Source organism: Eulemur rufifrons, chromosome 19 (assembly GCF_041146395.1).
Source record: "Eulemur rufifrons isolate Redbay chromosome 19, OSU_ERuf_1, whole genome shotgun sequence".
Taxonomy (NCBI): Eukaryota; Metazoa; Chordata; class Mammalia; order Primates; family Lemuridae; genus Eulemur; species Eulemur rufifrons.
Window position 1 is genome coordinate 27,848,958 of NC_091001.1, and position 24,954 is coordinate 27,873,911.

The 24,954-nt window shown below is 36.8% G+C and overlaps 1 protein-coding gene across 1 annotated transcript in view; it reads left to right on the forward strand.

The window, feature by feature from the left end:
- Positions 1 to 24,954, forward strand: part of TAPT1 (transmembrane anterior posterior transformation 1) — a 61,090-nt gene that overhangs the window by 32,690 nt on the left and 3,446 nt on the right. Inside the window, exons 4-12 of the mRNA XM_069495029.1 lie at positions 3,893 to 4,055; positions 5,910 to 6,045; positions 7,327 to 7,424; positions 7,607 to 7,676; positions 13,010 to 13,090; positions 15,631 to 15,740; positions 17,523 to 17,582; positions 17,969 to 18,037; positions 20,987 to 21,063. Coding sequence (XP_069351130.1) covers positions 3,893 to 4,055; positions 5,910 to 6,045; positions 7,327 to 7,424; positions 7,607 to 7,676; positions 13,010 to 13,090; positions 15,631 to 15,740; positions 17,523 to 17,582; positions 17,969 to 18,037; positions 20,987 to 21,063 — 864 coding nt within the window. The remainder of the gene's footprint in view (positions 1 to 3,892; positions 4,056 to 5,909; positions 6,046 to 7,326; positions 7,425 to 7,606; positions 7,677 to 13,009; positions 13,091 to 15,630; positions 15,741 to 17,522; positions 17,583 to 17,968; positions 18,038 to 20,986; positions 21,064 to 24,954) is intronic.

Sequence of the window (24,954 nt, forward strand, 5' to 3'; positions counted from 1 at the left end):
AATGTAAGATTTTCACCAGAGCAAGGGCCACAGAAAACAGTGGATCCAATGGAATATATACAGTCCTGTTTTTCTGCACGCATTTTTAGAAATAAACAACAAAATGATAGATATATATTTTTTCAGTATAATAATTTTTCTAAATGAGATCACAGTACAGTGATAAATTTTACTGAAAGATAAAAGGTTCTGAGGTATTGATTCCTGTACATTTAGAAGTTCTTTTTTAAAAGTCTAGAATGTAGGTGGTTGTGGAGAGCTAGACTGCCACAGTTCTGATCCCTTCTCTGCCACGCAGCAACAGTCACTGTGCAAACACAGGCACGTTCTTGACTACCCCTTGGCTCATCTGTGAAATTGGGATGATAATGGACCTTCCTTTTAGGATCATTGTGAATACTAAAATCAATATATGTGGAGTGCTGCGAACAGTGCCTGCCACAGGGTAACTGAAATGTAGTGTAAGGTGTTTCTACAACTTTTCTTTGTTTTTACAACCTGGTCTAATCCTAGGTAAGATAAAACTGAATTAGTTTACTCTGAATTTTTAACTTTTGACTTCTGGGTTCAAAAAGTGTGGTATTATATTATTTTGGGATATGTATTTTTGATGTTTGGTAGATCTCTAATTTCTAACAATGACTTATGTTAAATATAATGGACCTTTATTGATATACTAATACATTGTTCTTTTGTTGCAAATATGTTTATTAAGAAATACAATTGGATGTATACCAAAAAAGCCCTTTGTCTCTTAAATAAAATCACTTTGGTTGAGATTACCTAACTAGATGCCATCTAGTATCTAAGTATAGTTTTCTACTTTAACTATTTGTCAAAATCATTTTGATATTTAAGGCAAATTAATTAATACTACCCTAGTTTTCGTTCCTATCATTTTCTTTAATTCATAAAACATGACCTATAGTTATTAAATACAAAGACCCATGGCTATTGGTGACGTGTGATTTTCAGTATATGCTGAACTGTGCCCACACTTCTGGCGTGGGATGGTGTACAGCCTCTTAGCTGATGCTTCACAGTTTGTTCCTGCCATCCGAGCGGAGATAGTCACACATGGGCCAAGAACTCAAGAGTGTTTAAAACGTCTCCTCTTCTCAGTGTTTGAATTAGAGGTGTGTTTAAGTGATCAAGATCCTACTCTTGATAGATGTAATAGGTCTTCCACTGTCAGTCTTGTGGGGATGGGGATAGGAAATTACCTTGATAGTAAGATAGCCCTTGGCAGAGGTCTGCGCTCTGGGCCAAGTGTTTGGGAGCTGGGAGATGAAGATCACTCTGGAATCCATGAGGAGACAAAGGCCAGCGTCTGTCTGGGAGGGAGAGGAACAACGCTGGAGGAAAGAAAGTCAGTGTGGCAGAGAAGTAATGATAGATGCTGATCAGCTTTGTCCTTGATGCAATTTTGCCCAAAGCCCTAAACTTCACTTGGTTTTTCAGACCTGTCTCAAGATATCCGCGCATGTCATGACTTACACATATTCTCACCTGTCTCCTATTTAGGCTCATTGGTTCAACCCAGTGTATTTCCAGCCATCTTCAGCCCTTCCTGGGCAGTCTTCACAGAAGTTACCTCTCCTCTCTTCGGGACTTCTGCAGTATCTCATATTCTGTCTGTAAACAGATCAACCAAAATTATACCTAACTGAAAACAATGTACAATATAGTATACATTGTAGAAAACAAGGATGAGGTTCTATAACAACTGCTCGCAGAGGTGATATTGCATCATCATTATCTTGTAAAGCAGTGTTTCAGGTAACAATCTGGAAGACTTACAGATTCCCTGTTGAACTCTGCAAGAATCTTTGGAAGAAAAGAGCTCCTGATCTGAAAGTAGGCAAAGGTTAGAAAAGAGCTCCAGAGAATAGGTAGCTGAGGAATACCAAACACATAGATGGCTCATAAGGCCAGTGGCCAATTAGAAAATGTGCTCACGCTCTATATTGTTGCTCAGAATATTGTCACAGTTGGTGGAAATTAACAGATTCTGCAGCTCTTCAAGAAAATACTTGGCCATTTTATTGATTGCACTATGCATAAAAGTTGCCAAAACAGGAGACTGAGCATTTTTGTCTTGAGGAATTGGGCTGCAACAGGTAGAGAGGCAACATCTTTCCTTTTCTTGTCACAGGAATTTTAAATCCAGTGAAAGAAATCTAAAATTTCTACTTTTTTAATGTATTTTTTACTCTGTCTTATTAAGGTGTTTCCTTTCACAATTTATGTTTAGCTCTCCTTGCTCTGACTTTGGAAGTAAAGAATGATTCTTCTGCTCATATTAGTTACGAAAAAAAATATTTCAACTCAAGTCACAGAGGACTAACTTCTGTAATATAAAAGCTATCCTATAAACCAATACAAAAAAGATAGGAAAAGAGAATTCACAGGAAATATAAATAACTGTTAAATATATGAAAAAAGATGTTCGGTTTCCTAATGATAGAAATTAACATTGAAACTACCCTAGGTACTGGTTTTCACAAGCTTGGCAAAGATCCAAAAGTTGATCCAACAGTGTATTGCAAGCGCTTAGCTATAGGCTTTCTTGTAACATTGTTAGTGGGGGTGTCAACTGGCACACCCCCTACAGCGGGCAGTTTAGCTATTTCTATCAAAATGTCAAATGAATATAACCTTGAAATTTCAATTTTAGGAATTTATCCTACAGATATACTTTCATGTATGAGACATGTACATTGCATTGTGGCTTTTAATTACAAAAGACGGAAAATCTGTTAGTGGTATGTTAAATAAATTATGGTTCACCCACCTAGTGGAACACTACACTGCCATAGTAACATGAATTCCCAATGAACTGATACGGCATGTTGTGCTGTTAAATAAACAGTTCCAAGTTGCAGAGCAACGTGCATAGAATATAACGTGTGGAAAGGGCTGATCTGGTGTGACTTCATGACTAGGTTAAAGGCTTGTGTCATAATCACGGAAATCCTTTGCTTTAAAGTACCTATCAGCAGATGCCTGCCCTCTGTGTTCACTTGTTAAGATTACCAACTTCTAATAGTAATTCTGATTTGATAGCTTTATATTCTTTTGTACTTGGACAGAAAATTTCACACTATTGAGTAATCATTCAGTATAAGTTTCCTTGAAGTTTTTAAAATATCAACCTAATTCTCATTTTTACCTCTGTATGCCAGTGTATGTCTAGTAAAGATTATTTATTTTAAGAACTCATAGTTATTTATTTAAAACTTTTACTTCCTTTTTTTAATTTTATATTTCTATAGATTTAGGGATATAAGTGGGTTTTGGTTACATGGATGAATTATATAGTGGTGATGTCTGAGCTTTTAGTGTTCCCCTTCCCTGAATAGTGTACATTGCACCCCATAGGTAGTTTTTCTTCCCTCACCCCGTTCTCATCCTCCCCCTTTCTGAGTCTTCAGTGTCCATTACCACTCTGCCCCTGTGTACCCAAAGCTTCCACTTATAAGTGAGTACATGTGTTACTTGGTTTTCCATTCCTGCTTTACTTCCCTTAGGATAATGGCCTCCAGTTCCATCCAAATTGTTGCAAAAGACATTATTTCATCCTTTTTTTTATGGCTGAGTGGTAGTCCATGGTGTATATATACCACCATTCTTCAATTAATGGGCACTCAGATTGATTCTATATCTTTGCACTTGTGAATTGTGCTATGATAAACATACAATTGCAAGTGCCTTTTGTTATAATGCTTTCTTTTCCTTTGGATACGTATCCAGTAGTGAGATCACTGGATCAAACGGTAGATCTACCTTTACTTCTTTGAGAAATCTCCACAGTGTTTTCCATAGAGGTTGTACTAATTTACATTCCCACCAACATAAAACTCATATTTTCATTACTTCTTGTATGTTTCAGGGACAGACGTTTGCTTCAGCCTGCCCAGGTGTGTGACATTTTGAAGGGTGTCATTTTGGTAATCTGCTATTTTATGATGCACTATGTTGACTACTCCATGATGTACCACCTGATAAGGGGGCAGTCTGTCATCAAGCTCTACATCATCTACAACATGCTTGAGGTAAGGACCCTCCTGTACCTTGTGCGATCAGTCTAGCCCCACGGCCTCCACAGGCCGGGTCGGTGTGCGCAACTTCAAGTCTTCCAGTGCAGAAGGTACTTGAAGGTCAAAATATTTTCTACTGACTCTGGTAATGGTGCTTCTGACCATTAATGTGTACATCACACCATCTCTTGGGAATCTTGTTAAAACGTGGATTCCAGCAGGGTAGCTCACACCTGTAATCCTAGCACTCTGGGAGGCCAAGGCAGGAGGATCGCTTGCGCTCAGTAGTTCGAGACCAACCTGAGCAAGAGCAAGACCCTGTCTCTACTAAAAATAGAAAAGTTAGCTAGGTGTGGTGGCGCATGCCTATAGTCCCAGCAATCCGTACCCCAGCTTCCTGATTCCAGACTCACTGCCCTTACACTTGCTTTGCCCCACCAAGTAGGTTGCCAAGGGGTGGGCGGGCATGGAGTTTGTGAAGCAGACTGGCTTACCTAAGTTTCCCCCCGCCCCTTATAGAAAGAAGAGCCCAAACCTTCTCCCTCCTCTCCTCTGCTGTTGGAGTTGCTCTTCCTACCGTGCCAGTCTGGTCTCCTTTACTGCTTCTCCCTCTTAGGGGTCTGCAGGGGGCAAGGGTTCCCTCCCACCCCCAAACTTAATGTCTATGTCTTCTGACTTACAAAGCCCTCTTACAAAACTACAAAAGGTAGTTTTATTATTGTTACTAGCAAACAGGCCAAGAGAAAGGATCCATGAATTGTTGCTTAAAATGGTTTAAATACTTACTCAGTTTGTAGGCTATAATTGGTGACATGGCTTATGCATAGCAGACAAGAGTCCAGGCTCTAGTCAAGAGAAACCACCTCCAATCAAATCCTGGCTCCTTCCCTTATGACCTAGTTATCCTGGACACAGTTGCTGGTTATTGAATATTGCTAATCCTCAAATTCTTATCTGTAAATTGGAAATACTAGGGGGATTATGAAGATAAAGTACACATTACACAGAATGGGTTTAGCATAATGTCAGGCATGTGGTAAGAGCTCCCCCTGAGTGGTAGCTATTATTCATTCAGCAAATATTTAATCGGCACTTCCTGTATGCCAAGCACAGTCTTGGACCCTGAAGATCCATAGGCTAACAAGCCTGTTCTCGTGGAGCTTATATTCTACAGGTGAGAGATAGATAGTAAACAAGATGATACTAGGAAATGATAAATACTGTGATGAAAAAGAACAGAGTAACATAGTAGAGACCACAGGAGCCACAGTAGCCACAGATGGTCCAGGAAAGGCTCTCTCAGGGTGTGGCATTCCAGCTGAATCCCGAATGATACCATGTCCTCCTTTTCTCTTTTTTATGTGCCTCTTTTTGGGCGTTATACCATATTCAAGGAGATCAATACTTAGAAATGTCTTCAGGAAGTAAATCTGCATATTATATTCCATTTAATAAGCCTCAAAATACAGCTAGCATTATTTATAAATATTAGGTAAAGTGGGTCAAATGATATATTTGTCCTAAAGAATTTAAGTTTGAATCCTGAGTTTATATTTAAAGTCCTAAAACCAGAGGAACCATGATTTTGATGTGCCCACCTCCTTTTATTTTTGCCACTACATAAGACGTTTTTTATTACAAACGGCTAATTAGACAAAGTCTAATTCAAATTCTATAAATATTTGAGCACTGTGTGTCAGAGAATAAAGAAATATAAGTGAATAAGTAAACAAAGATCTCCATTCTTCTTTAACTTACCTTCTACTGGGATTTGAAAAGTCAAATCTCCAGCATTTGAGTTGCATCTGAATTTTAGTAACATTTAAATGCAATATTAAGAAACAACTTTCCAATAATTTCTTTCTTTAGGTAGCTGATCGTCTGTTTTCATCATTTGGACAAGATATATTAGATGCTCTCTATTGGACAGCAACAGAGCCTAAAGAAAGAAAAAGAGCCCATATTGGGGTGATTCCTCACTTTTTCATGGCTGTTCTCTATGTCTGTATCCTTTTAGACTCATTGGAAGTTCCAATGGTCAATGTGTATTCTACCGTATTTTATTTGGTTAGCTATTTCACAGATTTAAAGATACATATGTATGTATATATTCTGAAGATTAATGTGAAATACCTGCTTTCTTTTGAGAAATTGGCTGAAATAGTAATTGTGAATTAAAGAACCTCTTGTGTGCACAACGCTTTGTGCTGCTAGAAAACAGTTCTATTCTCGGTGTAACTGAGTATGAGGAAGGAATTTATAATGAAGTTATCTTTAAATCTATGAATTTTTTGTTATAACCTTGGGTTTAAAATATATGAATTCATGTAGAAGTAAAATGTGAAGTGGTTGGGAGGAATTTTGGAGAAGAGGTATATGTATGTCCCTAGCTTAAAGCTTCTCTTTCGGAGAGTAAATGCTTTACTGTATAAACGGTGTGTGCTTGTGTGTGTCTGTGTATATGTGTGTGTGGGTATATACACACACACATACACATACATACCTACTCTGAAGTTCCATTCGTAGTCAGGACTCATTCACAGGAATGTGTCATTTTTTTCTTATCTCTATAAGAGTTAATGCTTGAAAGAAATTGGACTAATACTTGGGAAGTTAAGGGATTAAGTTGGAAAATATGAAGTTAAAAGCTTGTTCCAGTGTTAATGGATTAAAACAATTCTTAGATACAAATCACCTATTCTGTATGTAATATGAATATAATTCTGCAGCTTATGGATATTTGCAAAATGACATGTGAAAAAGAATCTTAATTATCAGATATTTCTTATCGTCTTACATTCCACGTCTTGTGAAGAACTAGAGAGGAAAACCACTTCCAAACTAACTGTTATTTTGTGTTCTTTTCTTTTTCAATATATAAATTATCTTAATTCAGAATGTATATTTCAAAGTCTTTCTTTCAATATTTACCATTTATTTAACAAATTTTGGGGAGGTCCTATTTCCCAAGCACTGTGCCAAGTGCCAGAGATACAGAAAGAACAAAACAATCCTGTTCTGAAGGACTCAGATAAATGGCTACGCAGAGATTCATTTCTACTTTTGTTTGTCTCATAGGGATTACATATATCTTATGCTGTCAAATTTATATCAACTATAGCTAATAAGGAAGTTATGAAGATAATAAAATACTTATGCTTGATTTGGAAAACATAGTCAATTTTTTCTCCATTGTTCACTTTTAAAAGTATTTGAAAATATTTAGTATTATCTATTAATAATAATATGAAAACAAACTTAAGGTTTTTCCTTGACATACTGTTAGTTTTGCACGCAATTCTTATAATGGTTCAAGCAACAACCCTCAATGTAGCTTTTAACTCACACAACAAGTCCTTGCTTACTATCATGATGTCCAATAATGTAAGTTGAAATTTTATTTTATATTTTTGAGGTTATATGGGCACTTTTTAGCAGCAATATTCTGGATCGGATAAAATTCTTTGTTCTCTATGTTATTTATTCTCTAGGAAGTTTTATATGTAGCAAGTCCAATTTGAAAACTGTTACAGTGATAAAGATGATATTTCTGTTTACTATTTCAGTTTGTTGAAATTAAAGGAAGTGTTTTCAAGAAGTTTGAAAAGAACAATCTCTTTCAAATGTCAAATAGCGGTATGTACAATTAGATTCTGCTTGCAGCTCTATGCAGTATTATTTTGCAATTCCTTCTGAAATCCTAATGTCACATTTCCTGTGGGCCACTGTTTCTTTGACCTCTCCCCTACCCCAAAAATCAATGCATAGTGGTTCATAGTCCTACACAATGCTAAAATTATAAAATTTCTAGAACAAAATAAAGGAGAATATATTTACAACCCCGACATAGGCAAACATTTTTAGAGACCACACAAAAAAACACTAACTATAAAAAGAGAGAAATTGAACTTCTCCAAAATTTAAAACTTACACAATTAAAAAACTGAGAAAATGAAAAGGCAAACCACACTACTAAGAGGAAAGATTTGAGATGCATAGATTTTTTTTTTTGTTTCCTGACACAAGAGTTCTTTTTTGTTTCCCAAATATATAACAAACTCTACCAATCAATAATGAAAGGATGGTCCAATTTAAAAATGGGAAGAGGCTTGAATAGACATTTTGCAAAGGAAAATCTAGAAATGGCCAATAAGCCCATAAAAAAGTACTCAGCATTACTGGGGAAAAAGTCATTAGGGAAGTACAAAGTAAAGCCATAATGAGATATCGCTACACAACCACCAGAATGGCTGCTCTTGTAGCCTGACAATGTCAAAAGTTAGGGAAGATGTGGATTAACTGACTGTCTCATGCATTGATGTTGTGAATATAAAATATTACAACAGCTCAGGGAAACTTTTTGGCAGTTTCTCATACAGTTAAATGTTCGCCTACCCTATAATTCAGCACTGAGACCATATTTTCACAATAGGGCTTGTATAAGAATTATTATAGCAGCCAAAAGCTGGAAACAGCCCAAATGGTATCAATAGGAAAACAAATTGTGTTATAGCTATACCATGGAATACTACTCAGCAATTAAAAGAGAATGAATGAAATGATATGGTCAACTATGTAGATCTTAAAAGCATTATGTTGAGTGAAAAAAACAGACACAAAAATGCACATACTGGATGATTTCATTTATATGAGGTTTATGATCAAGCAATATAACCTACGATGATAGAAATAAGAGGAATTGCTTATTGGGAATGGGAATTGATTGGAGGAGGTGGGTGCGAGGGAGCTTTCTGGGTGATAGAACTCTTGTATATTTTAATTAGGGGATTGGTGACACAGATTATGCATTTATCCAACATCACATTTTGTACTTAAGATCTATACATGTCACAGTATGTAAATTTTACCTTTATTAGACAAGGAAAATAATGGCATATGAATATATTAAAGCAAACAAATGTTTAGAATTATAGGAGATTTGAAAACTAGGCAAGGAACAAAAAAGGGAAATGAAAATTTAAAGTCTAGATGATTCTTTGGGGCCATGATGAATCCTGGGTCATGGATCCCAGAGCTCTGAAGGGCAGTTTGTGCTGTCTTTCTTCATGTTTATGTTCTTCTCTTTGCATGCTGCCAAGCTCTGTGAATTTGAAATGGAAGAGGACGGAAGGGTCTAAAATTATAGAATTTTTTGTCCACTTTTGTAGTAACCATAGAATATAGTGGTTCAACTATAAAAATTTCATCTGTTGCATAAATCACATTTTTTATTAATTTATATTAATAACCTCCTTTGAGTAGGTGTTCTTTATAGAGCTTTAAACTAGACATGCAAATTTTAAGTTTTAAGAGTTTTCAGTCTTTGTGTATAAGAGCGTTGAAATTGTGAGGAGGAGATTATGAATGGTTTCTAACCTTATCGTCAGCTTGTTGATATAATTAATATCCCTTTTCTTTCTTTTATAACCAGCTCCCTAGAATTACAACCTCTGACCTTAGAAAGATTAAGGATTCAATATTCGAGTTCTAAGAAAACTCTGAAAAAAATAGTATATTGATCAAGTATGCATATCAGCTCACCAGAAATTCAGTTTATTTTGGCTTAAAATGGTATCAGCACCAATAAAATATTACTTTTTGTTGTAAGTAAATTAGTTCAAGTTATAATACAAGGTGGTTTCCATTGTACCTTTTAGATTTTATAAGTAATTAACTTGACCCTAATGTAGATTTTAAGACCCATTGCCAAGTAAGGAAAAAAATCCATCATAGACAGTCCTACTAGTATGGCCTGTTGTACTCAGATATTAAAGGGACAGATGAGGGATCCCCAAGAGCTGCATTGTACGCTTACTATGAGGGCAGTGCCTCCTTTGCACTCTTCAGGAGCCACTTAATGGGAACCAGTTAGCACTGGTACTCACCTATCAGCTTCTTTCTTCTTAGGAATTTTCCGATGAATTTTTTCTCCCTCAGAAGTTGTTGCCAAATACATAGTATAAGGTTCAGTATGTTGTGCTGGTTTAATGCGGAAGCCTTTGTTTGGAAATTTTAGAGCAATATTATCCCTTTCAGTATTATCTAACTGTACATTCTCTTTAGAGGAATTGCCTAAGGACACATGAAATGGAGTTTAGTTAATAAAACCAGACTTTTACCAGTTTTTTTCACTTCATTGTAATGTAAGCACCATCTGAGTGTAGAACCCATGGCTTTCTGATTTGCATTCTTGAGATGAAAAATTTTGTGTGTTTATTTTACCCATTGATAATGTGAACTATGCATTCAGAAAGATCCTTCAGGGGTTAGGTTGTCTGAAGTAAGGTTCTAGCTCAGGATGACTCTATTTAACACTCCTTTTTTCTTTTTTTTTTTGAGATGGAGTCTTGCTCTATTGCCCCAGCTAGAGTGCAGTGGTGTTATCATACCTAACTGCAACCTCAAACTCCTGGGCTCAAGCCATCCTCAGGCTCCTGAGTAGCTGGGACTACAGCCACGCTGGCTAATTTTTCCTATTTTTGGTAGGGACGGGGTCTTGCTCTTGCTCAGGCTGGTCTCAATCTCCTGACCACAAGCAATCCTCCTACCTTGGCCTCCTAGAGTGCTAGGATTACAAATATGAGCCACCACACCAGCCTCTATTTAACGCTCTTAACAGAAGCCTGTATACCTGCAATACATTTGAATGACTATTGGAAATAAAAGTCACTCATTTCACGTTTAAGATGTGAATGTATGTTAAAGTATATCCCTTTTAGTGGCAATGTAGTAGGGAAAAAGGAGCTTAATAATCTGAATGTCAGAAATATCTTGAAAGCGTTAATCACCAGTGTTTTTAAGTTTTTTAATAAAGGTTAAGATAAAACCTTCCCATTTTTGTAGAAGTTTTAATTTTTAATCAATGTAAGAGTTCAATCCTAATCCAAACCCTGACGTTCTGAATATGAGATATAGTATAAATATGTTGTTGATTGCATTCTTTTTCTAATATATATAGGTTATCAGTATTAGAATCTATCATTCTCGTAAAAATTTTATTTCCAGCCAGGTGTGGTAGCTCACACCTATAATCCCAGAACTTTGGGAGGCTAAGGCAGGAGGATTGCTTGAGGTCAGGCGTTCAAGACCAGCCTGAGCAACATAGTGAGACCTTGTCTCTATAAAAAATAGAAAAATTAGCTGGGCTTGCTGGTGCACACCTGTAGTCCCAGCTGCTGAGGAGGCTGAGGCAGGAGGATTGCTGGAGCCCAGGAGTTTGAGGTTGCTGTGAGCTATGATGATTCCACTGCACTATAACCTGGGCAACAGAACAAGCCCCTGTCTCAAAAAAAAAAAAAAAAATGTATTTCCTTAAATAATATTTTATTTTATTATGGAGAAACTTTAAAAATTTGGGTAAACTTATAGCTCACATTTTAAAAGTCAAATATTGGCTTCATAATACCTATGTAGAACATTTAAATGTAAAAATAAAACTGAAAATATAAGAAAACTTTTTTAATATTCATATAGCATCCTTATTTTCATAGATTGATACATGAGTGCTGGAAATATGTACTTATTTTTTATGATGTTACTTTTCTTTGTAATCTTTAAATGTATCATCCTTCATCTTATAAAATTACATTTACCTACCAGAATTTATCAGTTTTTCTTAACCTCTACCACAGGTAGATATAGTCTGCTTTTCTAAAATCTGTTTTGCCTTAAATATCCCCCCACTAAGATGGGCCAATATCCTTAGAATTGAAGTTATTGCAGATTTTCTCTATGCTGGCAACTGCTGTGTGTCCAAGGATCAGATATAGTTAATTTAAATACTGTGATTGTTTTTATATTATTATAATAATATTAGAGTTCACAAAAATTACTTTGGCTTATTCCAAATAGTGTTTTTAATTTCTCAAGGAAATTTTTTTTCCAGGAAATTCTATAATGAACCAAGTCCATACTATATATTCATACTTAGTGGTAGGGTCAGAAATAAGTATATTTCTTTTTCAAATATGTGGGAATTTGAAAGGACTTAGGACACATATAAATACAGCTTTGTGAATAATTGTACAGAATTCCAATTAAAGGTACATTGACAAATTTAATTAATCCCATGATTTAAGATCCACAGTTAGCTATGGGTAAGTAACAGAGAATATATTTTGATGAGACTTATTCTAGAGTAGACTTTTCTTAGTTTTCTTATGACTTGTATCCCCTTTTGCAGTCACAAAATAAATAGAGCAAGTGATCTAGAACTAGTCAAAACGGCTCCGCTCAAATTCCGTATGTCCTTCCTTCCAATTGGGTCATGCCTCTTAAGGGGCTTATCTGTGCTCTGAGCTTAGGCCCCACAGTGTGGTGTTGCGTAAGGAATAACACTACAGTTTCATAAGTAGAAGAGCAGGTTGTGACCACTGGGCTTCGAGGGAGTGAAGGTACAGTTCTGACCCAATACAAATAAGGAGCTGAGCTACCCTGGAAAAGAAGGTACCAGCCACTGCCTGGAAGAGGTTAAGGATTTAGGGACAGCACAGAGAGTAAGACCACCTCACCAACAGAGACCACGTTTTTCCTGTGGAATAAAAGTCCCAATCATTTTGCTTTGGAGTAATGGAAAAAGGTGGAAGCAGGAAAAGAGGAGCAAAGACAGTCCCACGAAGGACGTCAGGGTGAAATTGAAATTCAGAGCATGTGCAGGAGGTGCCACAGCTGACTGGCATTGGTGAAGCCCAGAACTACCACGATGGTAGAGTCGTAGGGAAATGACAGCAGAGTGTATAAAAGCTTTTGAGGTAGTTTTTATGTGACTGACTGTTTCTAACCACAAGCATTACATAGACACAACTTGTGGATGTGCCACACTTACTGCAGACAGATTTATTCCATTTCTTGATTACATGGTATCTTAGACTCTATGAGAAAATAACAGCTTAAAAAGTGAAATGTATAAACTGGCCTTTAGCAGTTCAGTTATTTGCTTTTATTAAATTTATTGAATTTTTTTTTTTCAGATATTAAGGAACGATTCACAAATTATGTGCTTTTGCTGATAGTATGTCTAAGAAACATGGAACAGTTTTCTTGGAATCCAGGTAACTAACTCATAATGGATAAAATGTCTTGTAATTTTAATCTTAAACCAAAATCATTCTTTTACATGGCATAAAATGAGTATTGCAGAAAATGTCAGAAGACTTTGTTCCACTGTTTGGGTATTGAAAAAACAGTCATCTGCCACATAATGACGTTTCGGTCAATGACAGACTGCATATAATAAGACAGTGGTCCCATAAGATTATAATGGAGCTGAAAATGAAAATTCTTATCACCTAGTGATATCATAGCTGTTCTGACATCATATTGTGCAACACATTACCTTTTCTATGTTTGGGAATGTTTAGATACACAAATACTTACCATTGTGTTACAGTTACCTATAGTATTTAGTATGGTAACGTGCTATATACGTCATAGCCTAGGAGCAATAGGACATGCCATATGGCCTAGGTGTGTAGTAGGCCATACCATCCAGGTACACCTTAGAGTGTAAATACACTCTATGATATTCACACAGTGATGAAATTGCCTAACAACACGTTAGGCGAGACCATGCTTTGCATTGCATTTATTATTCTCAATATTGTGCATGTTATAGGCATTTAGGAACTTCTTATTTATTTATTTTAAATCATTGCTAATTTACCTGGGACAAATCAGAAACATATAAAATAAGATATATGATTTTGGAAATATATTTTCAGAAATTATTTTCTTAGAGAAACCATAAGGTCAAATGATATCTGTCAGTGGCTTGAGTTCTAATCTGAATGGATCCAAAGGCTTCTTGACTTGTGGTAGGAAAGCTTCTCCCTCCACACACATCTAGATTCTTTGTGTACCTGTTTTCTTTTGGTGAATGTTGGTATATTTGTTTATAACTAAGTCAGCTAACAGGGTGTCCATGAAAGGCAGGGTGGACACATGTGGTTGGCCCTGGCGGAGGCCTCATGGTATCAGCAACCTCAAAGGAGGGCTGTTGAACCAAGGGACAAATGATCCCTAAGCCTCCCAACAACTAGGTGTTTGAAGTCATATTCTCATTTATACCGCGACTTTAACAAATTATCTTAAGTTTCCTTTGTCAGTTCTATAGCAGATAGCAGGATAAAAGGAGCACTTGCTTTGGTGATGAATTCATTGTTCTTTCACTCTTTTTTCAGTTTGTATTTTTTAGTTTCCTTTTTAAAAAAATGCTGTTTATAGAAACTTGCTCTCAGTTCACAGATCATTAATAACATAAAAATAATACTAGCTATTTTGTGTGTCAGGCACATTGCTATGCAACATTATCTCCTTTATTTCTCATAATAATGCAGACACTTTTATTATCCTTGTTTTATACATAGGAAACTTGAATTTAGATAATTAAGAAACTCGCCCTTTGCCAGTGATGCAGATTCAAAAGAAAAGAAATATTGCAGTCAGTGGCAGAGTTTTTCGTTGAAAGCAGTCCCCGATGTCTAAAACCTAGCGTGATGCCAGACTCACAAAAGCTGCCTGTACTGTGAGCATGTATGGTCCAGCTGCCAGCGTCTTGAGTTGCTTTAGGTCCTTGTCAGCATTTCTAACCATCTTTTTCTTGCTCACTCTCATACTTACACCCTTCTTCAAGGTCGTAGGAGGTTATCTATGGGTGTTTTTTAATCAGGTACTTGGTACTGAATTGATATTTTAATAAATGTCATAAAAGTGAGCAAATTTAACATCTGTATGACAGTGAAACAAGTCATTGATCAATATCTTTAAATTATAGTGATCAAAGAGGGAGAAAATTCCTCAGTTGACTACGGGAGGAGCTGTACTGCTAGCTATGTACTGTCAGGTTGAGACAGCTGTAGAATTAAAGGATTTTCTAAGGAACCTGCTTAACCTAGTCATCCCACCAGCATGTAGGTACGTAGATATGTAGACACACGAACAGGTAGGCATGTAGGCTGCATGAAGCCAGGGCTCTGCTCACCACAGTGGTCTGCACAGAAAGCAGTGCTTGGCACATAGAAAATACTGAATAAATATTTTTTTGAATGAACTATCCTTTAACTTGATGTAGTGTAGCTGTTTTGACAAAGGTTATATTAATAATTGAAAGCTACTTTTGTATCATATATTAAAAATATAGTTATGGGGCCGGGCGCGGTGGCTCACGCCTGTAATCCTAGCACTCTGGGAGGCCGAGGTGGGCGGATCGTTTGAGCTCAGGAGTTCGAGACCAGCCTGAGCAAGAGCGAGACCCCATCTCTACTAAAAACAGAAAGAAATTATATGGACAGCTAAAAATATATATAGAAAAAATTAGCCGGGCATGGTGGCACATGCCTGTAGTCCCAGCTACTCGGGAGGCTGAGACAGGAGGATCGCTTGAGCTCAGGAGTTTGAGGTTGCTGTGAGCTAGGCTGACGCCACGGCACTCACTCTAGCCTGGGCAACAGAGTGAGACTCAGTCTCAAAAAAAAAAAAAAAAAAAAATATAGTTATGGTATGTGGAGGTTTCAGATTTCTTTGGTAGCCTGTGATATAGATTCTGTTCACATTAAGAGATTTAATTGTTTTTCTTTTTTTCCATACTTTATAGATCATCTCTGGGTATTGTTTCCAGATGTCTGTATGGTAATTGCATCAGAAATTGCTGTGGATATTGTAAAACATGCCTTTATCACCAAGTTTAATGACATTACTGCAGATGTATGTATTTTGATACAAAATTCAATGTTTAAAGTTTACTTCTTAATATTATAAAGTTATAGAATAAGTTTACCATAGTTATTAAGATAATAGAAGATTTTAATACTTTAAAATTAGAATTACACAGTTTTAAGTTTCTAAACATTATTGTGCTACTGAAAGTATTTTATTTGAATATTAAGCAGTCCCAGTTCCATATTTTTGGTGGAAATATAGACCAGCCAGTAGTTGAGGTCAGTATTACTAACTCAAAATCATTGTAAACCACTAATATGGTCATAATCTGTTCACTTAAAGTTTTTAAAATCACATTGTTTCCATTTTAAAACTTAGACCATCAAAAGTTTTCTTTCTGGCTAGGTTTTAAAAATATTTAAATATGTTTAAATATTGATTTTTTTTTCCCCTGCAATTATGAAGAGGTTCTTGATAAGTTCTAGAAGATAAGAGCCTTATATTTTTCTAGTGAAAGCTTTTGATGAAACTTTGAGAGATTTGTTTTATGTTGTAACCAGATATTCTGTAGAATTTCCAGAAATAGCTATGTGGCTATAGGCTCATGGTCTATAAAATGTAAAAGTTTCCTAGTGCATTGCTCATTCCTAGTTCAGTCTCAATGAATATTATTAGTTAGCAGTTTTCTAGATTTTATTGGGTTGTACTTTTAATAATAGTCTTACTCTGATACTTCTTTCATTTCAAAAGGCAATGGTTTAAGATAGAAAGCAGTTGTAACAGCTAAAATTTGATGATTTGATTATGGGTTTCTGAATGCTTATAATATACTAAAAGAAAATATGATTTTTCACTTTTTTGTAAGGCACTAATAAAGTAATTTCACCATTTACTTTCTTGGCTTTCTCAATATAGAATGATTCCCTTTTCATAGGATCATTTTCTCAGCATCTAAAGTCAAAATTAATAGGCTTGATTTAGATATTTGTGTAATTTTTAGTGGAAATGACATTTTATAAGTGCCTTCATAACTACTGTGTTCCCTAGTATAGTAGTTGTATATTTTTTTTAGTATCCATTTTTCTAAGAAGGTATCATTATGATTAGGTACAGCAATAATAATTTTTTAAAACTCTTCATTTAGGCCGGGCGCGGTGGCTCACGCCTGTAATCCTAGCACTCTGGGAGGCCGAGGCGGGTGGATTGCTCAAGGTCAGGAGTTCGAGACCAGCCTGAGCGAGACCCCGTCTCTACTAAAAATAGAAAGACATTATATGGACAACTAAAAATCTATATAGAAAAAATTAGCCGGGCATAGTGGCGCATGCCTGTAGTCCCAGCTACTTGGGAGGCTGAGGCAGTAGGATCGCTTAAGCCCAGGAGTCTGAGGTTGCTGTGAGCTAAGCTGACGCCACGGCACTCACTCTAGCCTGGGCAACAAAGTGAGACTCTGTCTCAACAAAAAAAAAAAAAAAAAAAAAAAAAACTCTTCATTTAATTTAAAATTTCAAAATTATTTTATATGTATTATACTACTTAAAATAGTCACCCTTCCCAAAATTCCAAACTCTCAGGATCATAATCATTGGATATTTATTCTTTTTTGAAGAAAAACCTTTAAAAGATGTATGAATGTTCACAGTTCAGGGGAACCGAGGTTATGGTTTACCCTTACTATAGGAAAACAAGTAGAGAAACCATACCTGGATCTCTGCTTGGTTATTAGCACCTGTTCCTGGTCAATTATTAAACATTTTTATCTACAGAATTTTTCTTGTGATATATTTGCACTATATTACTTAATATTTCATTCTTATTTGTCTTTAGGTCTACAGTGAATATAGAGCCAGTCTTGCTTTTGACCTTGTTAGCAGCCGACAGAAAAATGTAAGCATTATTTCAAAGGCATAGTCTGAAATTAACTAACAGTGGCTTAATTTAGCATGGAATATTAGGTAAGGGGGAGCTATATGAACTTAAACTTCCTATTTATCTCTGCTCTCAATACTAAACATTTACAAATTAGTAATACTCAACATTAAATAGTATATGATGTTTACAGCATTGTAACAGTTATTCAACTTTATATTTAAAACTCCTCATGAACTTTTGGATTTCTGCAGTCATTTTTCTAAATTGTATAGTAGGTGCTGATTCTCCTCTTGCTCATAGCCTCACCTGTTTAGAACATTTGCTGGTAGTAAGTGAATATTACTTCTTAAATGCTGTTTAAATTCCATTAATCGGAATCCTTTTCTCCTCTCTCTGTTCAGGCATATACTGATTACAGTGATTCGGTAGCACGAAGGATGGGTTTTATTCCTCTCCCACTAGCTGTTTTAGTAAGTCCATACTTTTTTATGTTTTTGATAATGAGATAGCCATCATTATAGAATATTAGTAGATGGATTATCAGTAAGATTGTTTTAAAAGGACTTGGTATAAAAATTAACAGTAAAACTTGGGATAAAGTTTTGTTTTAAATTATAGCAGTGTCCCTTTGAATGTTGAACCATCCAACAGATAAGTGATATTAAACCATTTTAAGTAAATGGCTTTCCTAAAAATGAGAATACTATTTTTTGCTCACTCATTTAGCAAAGATTTTTCTTTTTTTAATGGAAATACTTGAAGGTGGCATTGGCGTGGCCACTCTGATGCATATGGGTGGAAAGGTAAATGGATCCAACATTTCTAAAAGTCAGTTTGACAGTATCATGCTTTGATGCAGTCATTCCAGTTCTACGAATTTATCCTAAGGAAATATTAATAGTTCTAAAAGGCATACAGTGACTTATGGGCAAGGCTGTTCATTGTAGTGGCATTTATAGTAGTAAAAATTCAGAAACAAAATAGGTTATATAAACTATAGTACACCTAAATGAAGACATATTCTGTTCCCATTGTAATTGCTACTTTTTTTTTTTTTTTACTACTTTTTAAAAATTTTTCAAAGCTTTTACAATGAAAATTTCTACTGTTATATTCAGGAAATGTGTTTTGTTTTGTTTTGTTTTGTTTTTAAATAAAAATGGTACTAAAATTTACTAAATCAGTCCCAAAAAAATCAACTTTGAATATTTAATGAATTGTTCAGAACAGCCTTGCAGATAGTTATTAGCCACATTGGGTTGTATTAATAGTAATTAAGAAGATTTGCTGCCTGTACTTATATTTGATTATGTTTTTTCTTGACTGCCTATTCTCACATCAAAACAAATTCAACTATCTTTTTTGCCAAAGAACATCTAGAGTTCTATAGATGCATTCTCATGCAAATCAACTAAGAAAGGTATAAAGAAGACCAGCTTCCCTAATTTTTTTTAGATGATGAATTATAAATAGATTTCATGTTATTTAAATTTCAGTGTGGCTTTCCAGATAACCACATCCTAAACATTTTCCAGTTATATTAATAGCATGTTTATTATATAATAATATAGCTTTCTTTTGCTTGGGAAAAGGAACTCCTAGAATTTTGAAAAACTGGAGGCTTTTAAAGAATAAAATTATTTGTTAAAGGTTTAAAATATTGATAAAATAAAATACTAAATTTTTCTACATTTGTTTCCTACAACTGGAAACACGATACATACAAGTATGAGGATAAACCTAGACTGCCTGATTCTTTTCTTTTTAAGATTGGTTAAATGGTTGGATTTAAATATGGCCTTGCTTTGCCAAATAATAATCGACTTGTCTAGTCACTTGTCAGAAAACTCAATTCACAATTAGTATGAGTTTTTAAATTCAGTATTTTAAAATATTCCTCTGGTCTTTGTTTTATTCTTTAAATAAGTTTCTTTATGGTTGCTATACCAAAAGATTGGTGTGTAATTAATGATCGATTAACAGAACACTTCTGGAGAACCTCCTGTGTGCTGGGAGGGGATTACATAGCTAAGTGGTGATCAGTGGGTTTCTTCGGCAGCACTTCCCTCACAGAACCTCACCGTGGTGCCCCAGCTTTGGCAGACATCCGAGAGCCTTGAGGGGTACACCGAGGCCTCTATAACAAGTTAATTCTTTAAGGCACAGAATGACAGTGTTTTCTTCTAAGTGTTACCTTGGGTCCTAAAGTGAATTAATATGCGAAAAAAAGGAAAAGAAATCGTATGTAGACTTTGGGCGTATGTATCTTAAAAGTTACCTAATAACATAGTAGATAAAAATTAAGTCATTTAAGCCTTAAATGTGATCATTGGTTTGCCTTTCATGTTTATGAAGACAATCCTAGAGCCATGTTAACTTCTGTTTCAAATGTCTGTACAATTGTCATTTCTCTGTTAGAGACTATGACACAGTTGAGGGCTTCCATTGTGAGTTTTCTCACAGGAAGACTTTATTGAATATATGACAACCCATTGTCCCACCTCCTCGCAATTGTTCTTTTATTAGAAGCATTTTTAAGTGACTTTTAAAATGTATATTATATTTAAGACACCTTAATATACCCTAATAGACATTTGATAACTTGACATTACAGATAAGGCCACTTCTCCCTGATTCAAAGCTGACCCCCTAGACCTTAATATATGGAAATAGCTATTGCACCTATAATGTGTGAACATTTTCCTTTGACTGGTCCCACCAGATTTATTCAGCAGATTTCCAAGGATAATGTTGTTGCCCCTACATTTCTGTGAATTAAATAAGAAAATAGATATGTAACCATAACTATCCAAAAGAGACAGAAATTTTTTGACCTTTAAAAAATTAATTTTTAATAATGTTTAGTTTTTTTAAACAGTACAAACCTCCTAAGTTTCCCTTTACTCTGTGCTCCCCGCAAGTTGTTGGGGGTTCTTAAAAGAATCAAAAAACAAAGAACAGGGGGGAGAAAAGCAGGAAAAGGGGCCATGAAGTGATTCTAGCTCTGTTACGGCACATGTAGCAAGATGAATTCATTTGCACTTTACAGAATAATTTTTTGTTGTAAAAATCAGCTGATTTGCATCTCTCTTAGGTATAACTGCATGTGTCATTCATGAACTAGGTATAGTGTCTGACCTCAGAGAGTCAACAGCAGCCAAACTGTTGCCTTAGCCACAGGCATCCTGGATTTGTCTGAACAAACCCAAATCTACCATGAAAGTTTTCACTAGCAAGCAGGTTTTCATATCAATCAACAGATCTAGAACTGGCTTCTTGGATTTAGACAAAGACCACAAGTGTGTACCTAAAATGTTAAAATCAGCATGGAGAAATCTTTTATTTAAATATTAACTAATAACTCTGTGGTTGTGTGTTCTGTTTGTATGTTTTTGTTGTTTTGGTTTGTTTCTGGCTAGCTCATCAGAGTTGTAACAAGCTCAATTAAAGTGCAAGGAATCCTGTCTTATGCCTGTGTCATACTCTTCTATTTTGGGTAAGATTAACTATTCTTGAATATGTTTTTGGTTATACAGTAAAGTATAAACGCAAAATGTAATGGAAGTTAACAAGCACCCCAAACATCCTACTCCCACTCTGTGCCAGGGGCTCCCTTTTAACAGCTTGTACCTCCAAATGTATTTGTGAGTCAGTTAGATTGACTGCACTGCTATTTGGTAGTAGTATTAACAGTACTTTAGATTTTATTTTAATCTTTAGTGAATTCTTTTACTTAAAGCCCTTTTTGCTTAAGAATTAGGTTTCACCCATATTTTCTTTTTTGAAAAAAAAGTCGGCCACTGCCATCAGACATTTTTCCATATTTAAAAACATCTTTGACCTTCTAGTATGTTTGCCACATTTAACTAATTTAGCACACTGTAGGCCTATGTCATATAAAGCCTAAGGTGATACACAAGTGCAGTTTCTCTGCCTGCGGCTGGCTGAACTTGATCTGCAAGTGTGTTGCTCTCATGGAGCTTACATTCTGGTTGGGGGAGACAAACAGCAAATGAACAGCTGGAACAATTTAAGACAGTAATAAGCGATATGAAGAAAGTAACAATATAAAGTGATCTTGCGTTGTTAGTTTTCTCAAGAAGTGAACTGATGATAAAGTAGCCCTGCCTAGCATTCAGTTAACTTACTGAAAAAGAAAACAGGGATGTTGTCTCATTCTTGCTTACCTAGGGTACTTCAGGAGTTGTGCTCCAGGAATGGTGTCTGTGAAAGAGATCAGATCTGAATATCTCTAGAGGAAAAAAGTGGGGAGAGAATAAGCATAGCAGTAGTAAGTTCAGCAGTAGGTTCACTTAATTCTTCCCCAAGGATGAGATCTAGTTTCCAGAAACATCTATGGTGTTCGTTCCAGTTTTATGGTTTGAGTATGGTTTTCTGCAGTGTTTTCTGCCTGCGGCCTAGTGTGCTGTCTGGCTCAGGACACTAGGCCCCCTCAACGCTCAGGAAACTTCTCTCAGAGCAGCATGGGAACAGTCACTTCTCATTGTCTGCACTTTCTGTTCTTTCCTGAGCACCCTGCGTGGTGGCTGTGCTTCCCAGCTCGTGCAGTGCCTGTCTCCGGCCCTTGCCCTGCAGAGCTGTTTAAGAGGGGGTGGCTAATTTCAGCGGTACCCACAGCTAGATGATCAGGTTGTGCACCACTTCCTGTTTTCCATGTGAATGTATCCATAAATGGTTTCCTACATTAAGGTAACTCTTTTTAGACATTAAAAAACATGAGACCCTCCTTTTCCGTTATATATTCTCATACCGCTCCTGAAACTTCTTGGCATTGTGCTGTGCTTATCAAGCGACATTGCTGCAATTATTCTCATATTTTTTGCCATAAATAAATTAGGAAATGAAGCATGTATATGCTACACCTGAAAACCTTTGTTCAGTTACGGTTGCCTGTGCATAATCCACCAAAGGGGATGTGTTTCATCTGAATCACCTAAAATTCAGGACCTCGATCTCCCCTCACCCAGTGTGGCACCTCTCTCCCAACATCTCAGGGTAATGCCCAAATTATTAATATCCTCTCCTCCTTCAGAAACTTTGCAAAACCAGCTGGGCCACGAAGACTTTTTTATTCGTTAAACTCCACCAAACCCAGGAATCTTCCTTCAGCAAAAACAAATCAGAATTCAGCTGGGCCACCTAACATAAAATGCTATACTTTTTTCCCCACCACACCCCGTTTCATCCCTTTCCCTCCACACTTACTCTTGCCAGCTGTGGGGGGAAGACTTGCCAGCTTCTTCCCTTACTGACCAACCAGCACTGCTCAGGGAGCATCTGCTGGGCACCAGGTGCTGGTCCCAGGCAGGTCCAGGGGTCAGCTGAAAAGAAGACAGACAAGTGCCTGGGCTTGTTGTTTCTGAAATTTCTAGACATCAACCAGAAAAAGAAATCGCTCTGAAGTGATGGTTGGTAGTAAGTGTTATGAAGAGAAGCACAGTAGCGTGAGATAAAGAGTGGCCTGAGAGAGGGGTTGGCAGGGGTGGCCTCTCTAGTGGGCTGGAGTAAGGAAGGGCCATGCAGCCGCCTGGGAAGAGAGCAGGCGGGAAGAGAGAAGGCGCAGGGGCACAGCAGGAGCCGGGGTGGGAGCCATGGGGGAGGAGGGCCTGCAGAGAAGTGCCCTGGGGAGGGGAGACCACTGGAGGGTCTGATCAGACAATGGCAAGACCTAGCGGGCTTTTTGCAAGGACCGCTTAGGCTACAGTGTGGAGAATACACTGGAATGTGGCATGAGGAGAAACAGTCAGGCCAAGTCAGGGAAAGGTGACCAAGGTTGGAATTGAAGTGGTAGCCGTGGAGCAGTGAGAATTTGTCAACTGTGTATATTTATATTTTGAAAATGGAGCTGGACAGGACTTATTAATGAACTGATCAGATGCAAGGTGGTAGGGAAGGAGAGGAATCAAATAGGATCACCAAGTTTGGGGCCCAAGCAATTAGAGTAATGGCATTGCCAGGTACTGTGATGGGGAAGCCTGCGAGAGAAGTGTACATGGGGTTGGAGTAGGGGGATAGCGTTGGAAAGAGGGTGGTGGTGTAATCGAGATTGTGGTTCAGATTTCATAAGTTTGGAATCCTATTAGATGTCCCTGAGGTGGTGTCAAGGAAGCAGTGGAAGGGATGAGTGGAGTTGAGGGGAGGGTTGGAGTGGGGATAAATTTGGTAGTGTTATGCACACGATAGTTACTTGTAGCTGCAAATCTGTATAGGTTCTTCCATGTTCATATTCGTAGCTCCAGGGGAGGCTGGGGCCCTGTGGGAAACCTTGTTTGCTTCTCGCTTTGACCTGCTTCAGGTCCCTCCTCAGACTTGTCCTCACTGACTTGTAACTTCATACTATTGCCAAGATTCCATCTCAGGCACAAAAAAACCATCATCTGCTTATTCGCCTACTGTAAAACTGGCATTGAGTCCTTGACTCTATGTTATCTAAGGTCCACTATATGTGAGACAATACCAATGTGAGATTTTTTTCCCCCATAATTTTTTTGGCCGATTTATATCAAATGCCTTCAAATATTATATATCTTTTGACCCAGAAATTTCATTTTTGTAATTATAGGTACCTAGGAATTTATCTTAAGGAAATACAGGTTGAACATAAGTTTTCTTAATGAGAAACTTTTTAGTAGAAGCAAAATACTGGAAATAATCTATCCAGAAATAAGTGTTGTTTGGGTCTTTGTTATATGATAACTTATACAATGAAATATTATAAGGCCATTTAAAATAATGTCACTGAGGAGCATCAACTAATATAGGAGAATATTCGTGCTATATTGTTGTATAAATAACAATAATACAATAACAGAATTGCTTGGCATTTCTGTGTGCCCAGCACCGTTCTGAGCACCATGCCCAGGTCCCCCGTCTCTGGCCGGGCTGGCTGAGTGGCTTGCCCAGGGCCCCACACACACACACCGCCCCAGAGTCAGTGCTCCAGCTCCCAGCTCCGCTCCCTCCTGCCTTGGATTAATAAAATAGACCTCGTTTCTGTACAGCAAAAAAGTACAAACAGGTGTATACTCAGAGCAGATGACTGGAAGATAATATATCAGTTGTCGCAGTGATTATCACTAGGGTGTGGAATTATATTATTTTCTTGTTTTTTTTATTGTTCATCTGCATGTACTAAATGTATTTGTTTTGTAATGAGAATAAATGTTAAATTATTTACTACCAGGAAAAACTTCTAACCCATATAATTTCTTATAATGAGAATTAAGGAATTTAGCAAAGTTTTCCCTCGTGGTAAAGAAGCCTCAGGCTTTGTGTAAGGAATTGGACACTTCAACCCCGGTCCTCTGACTCCTGGGCCTGTCCCCTTGTCACCAGGCTCCACCGCCTTCTCCTTAGCAGTGGTAGT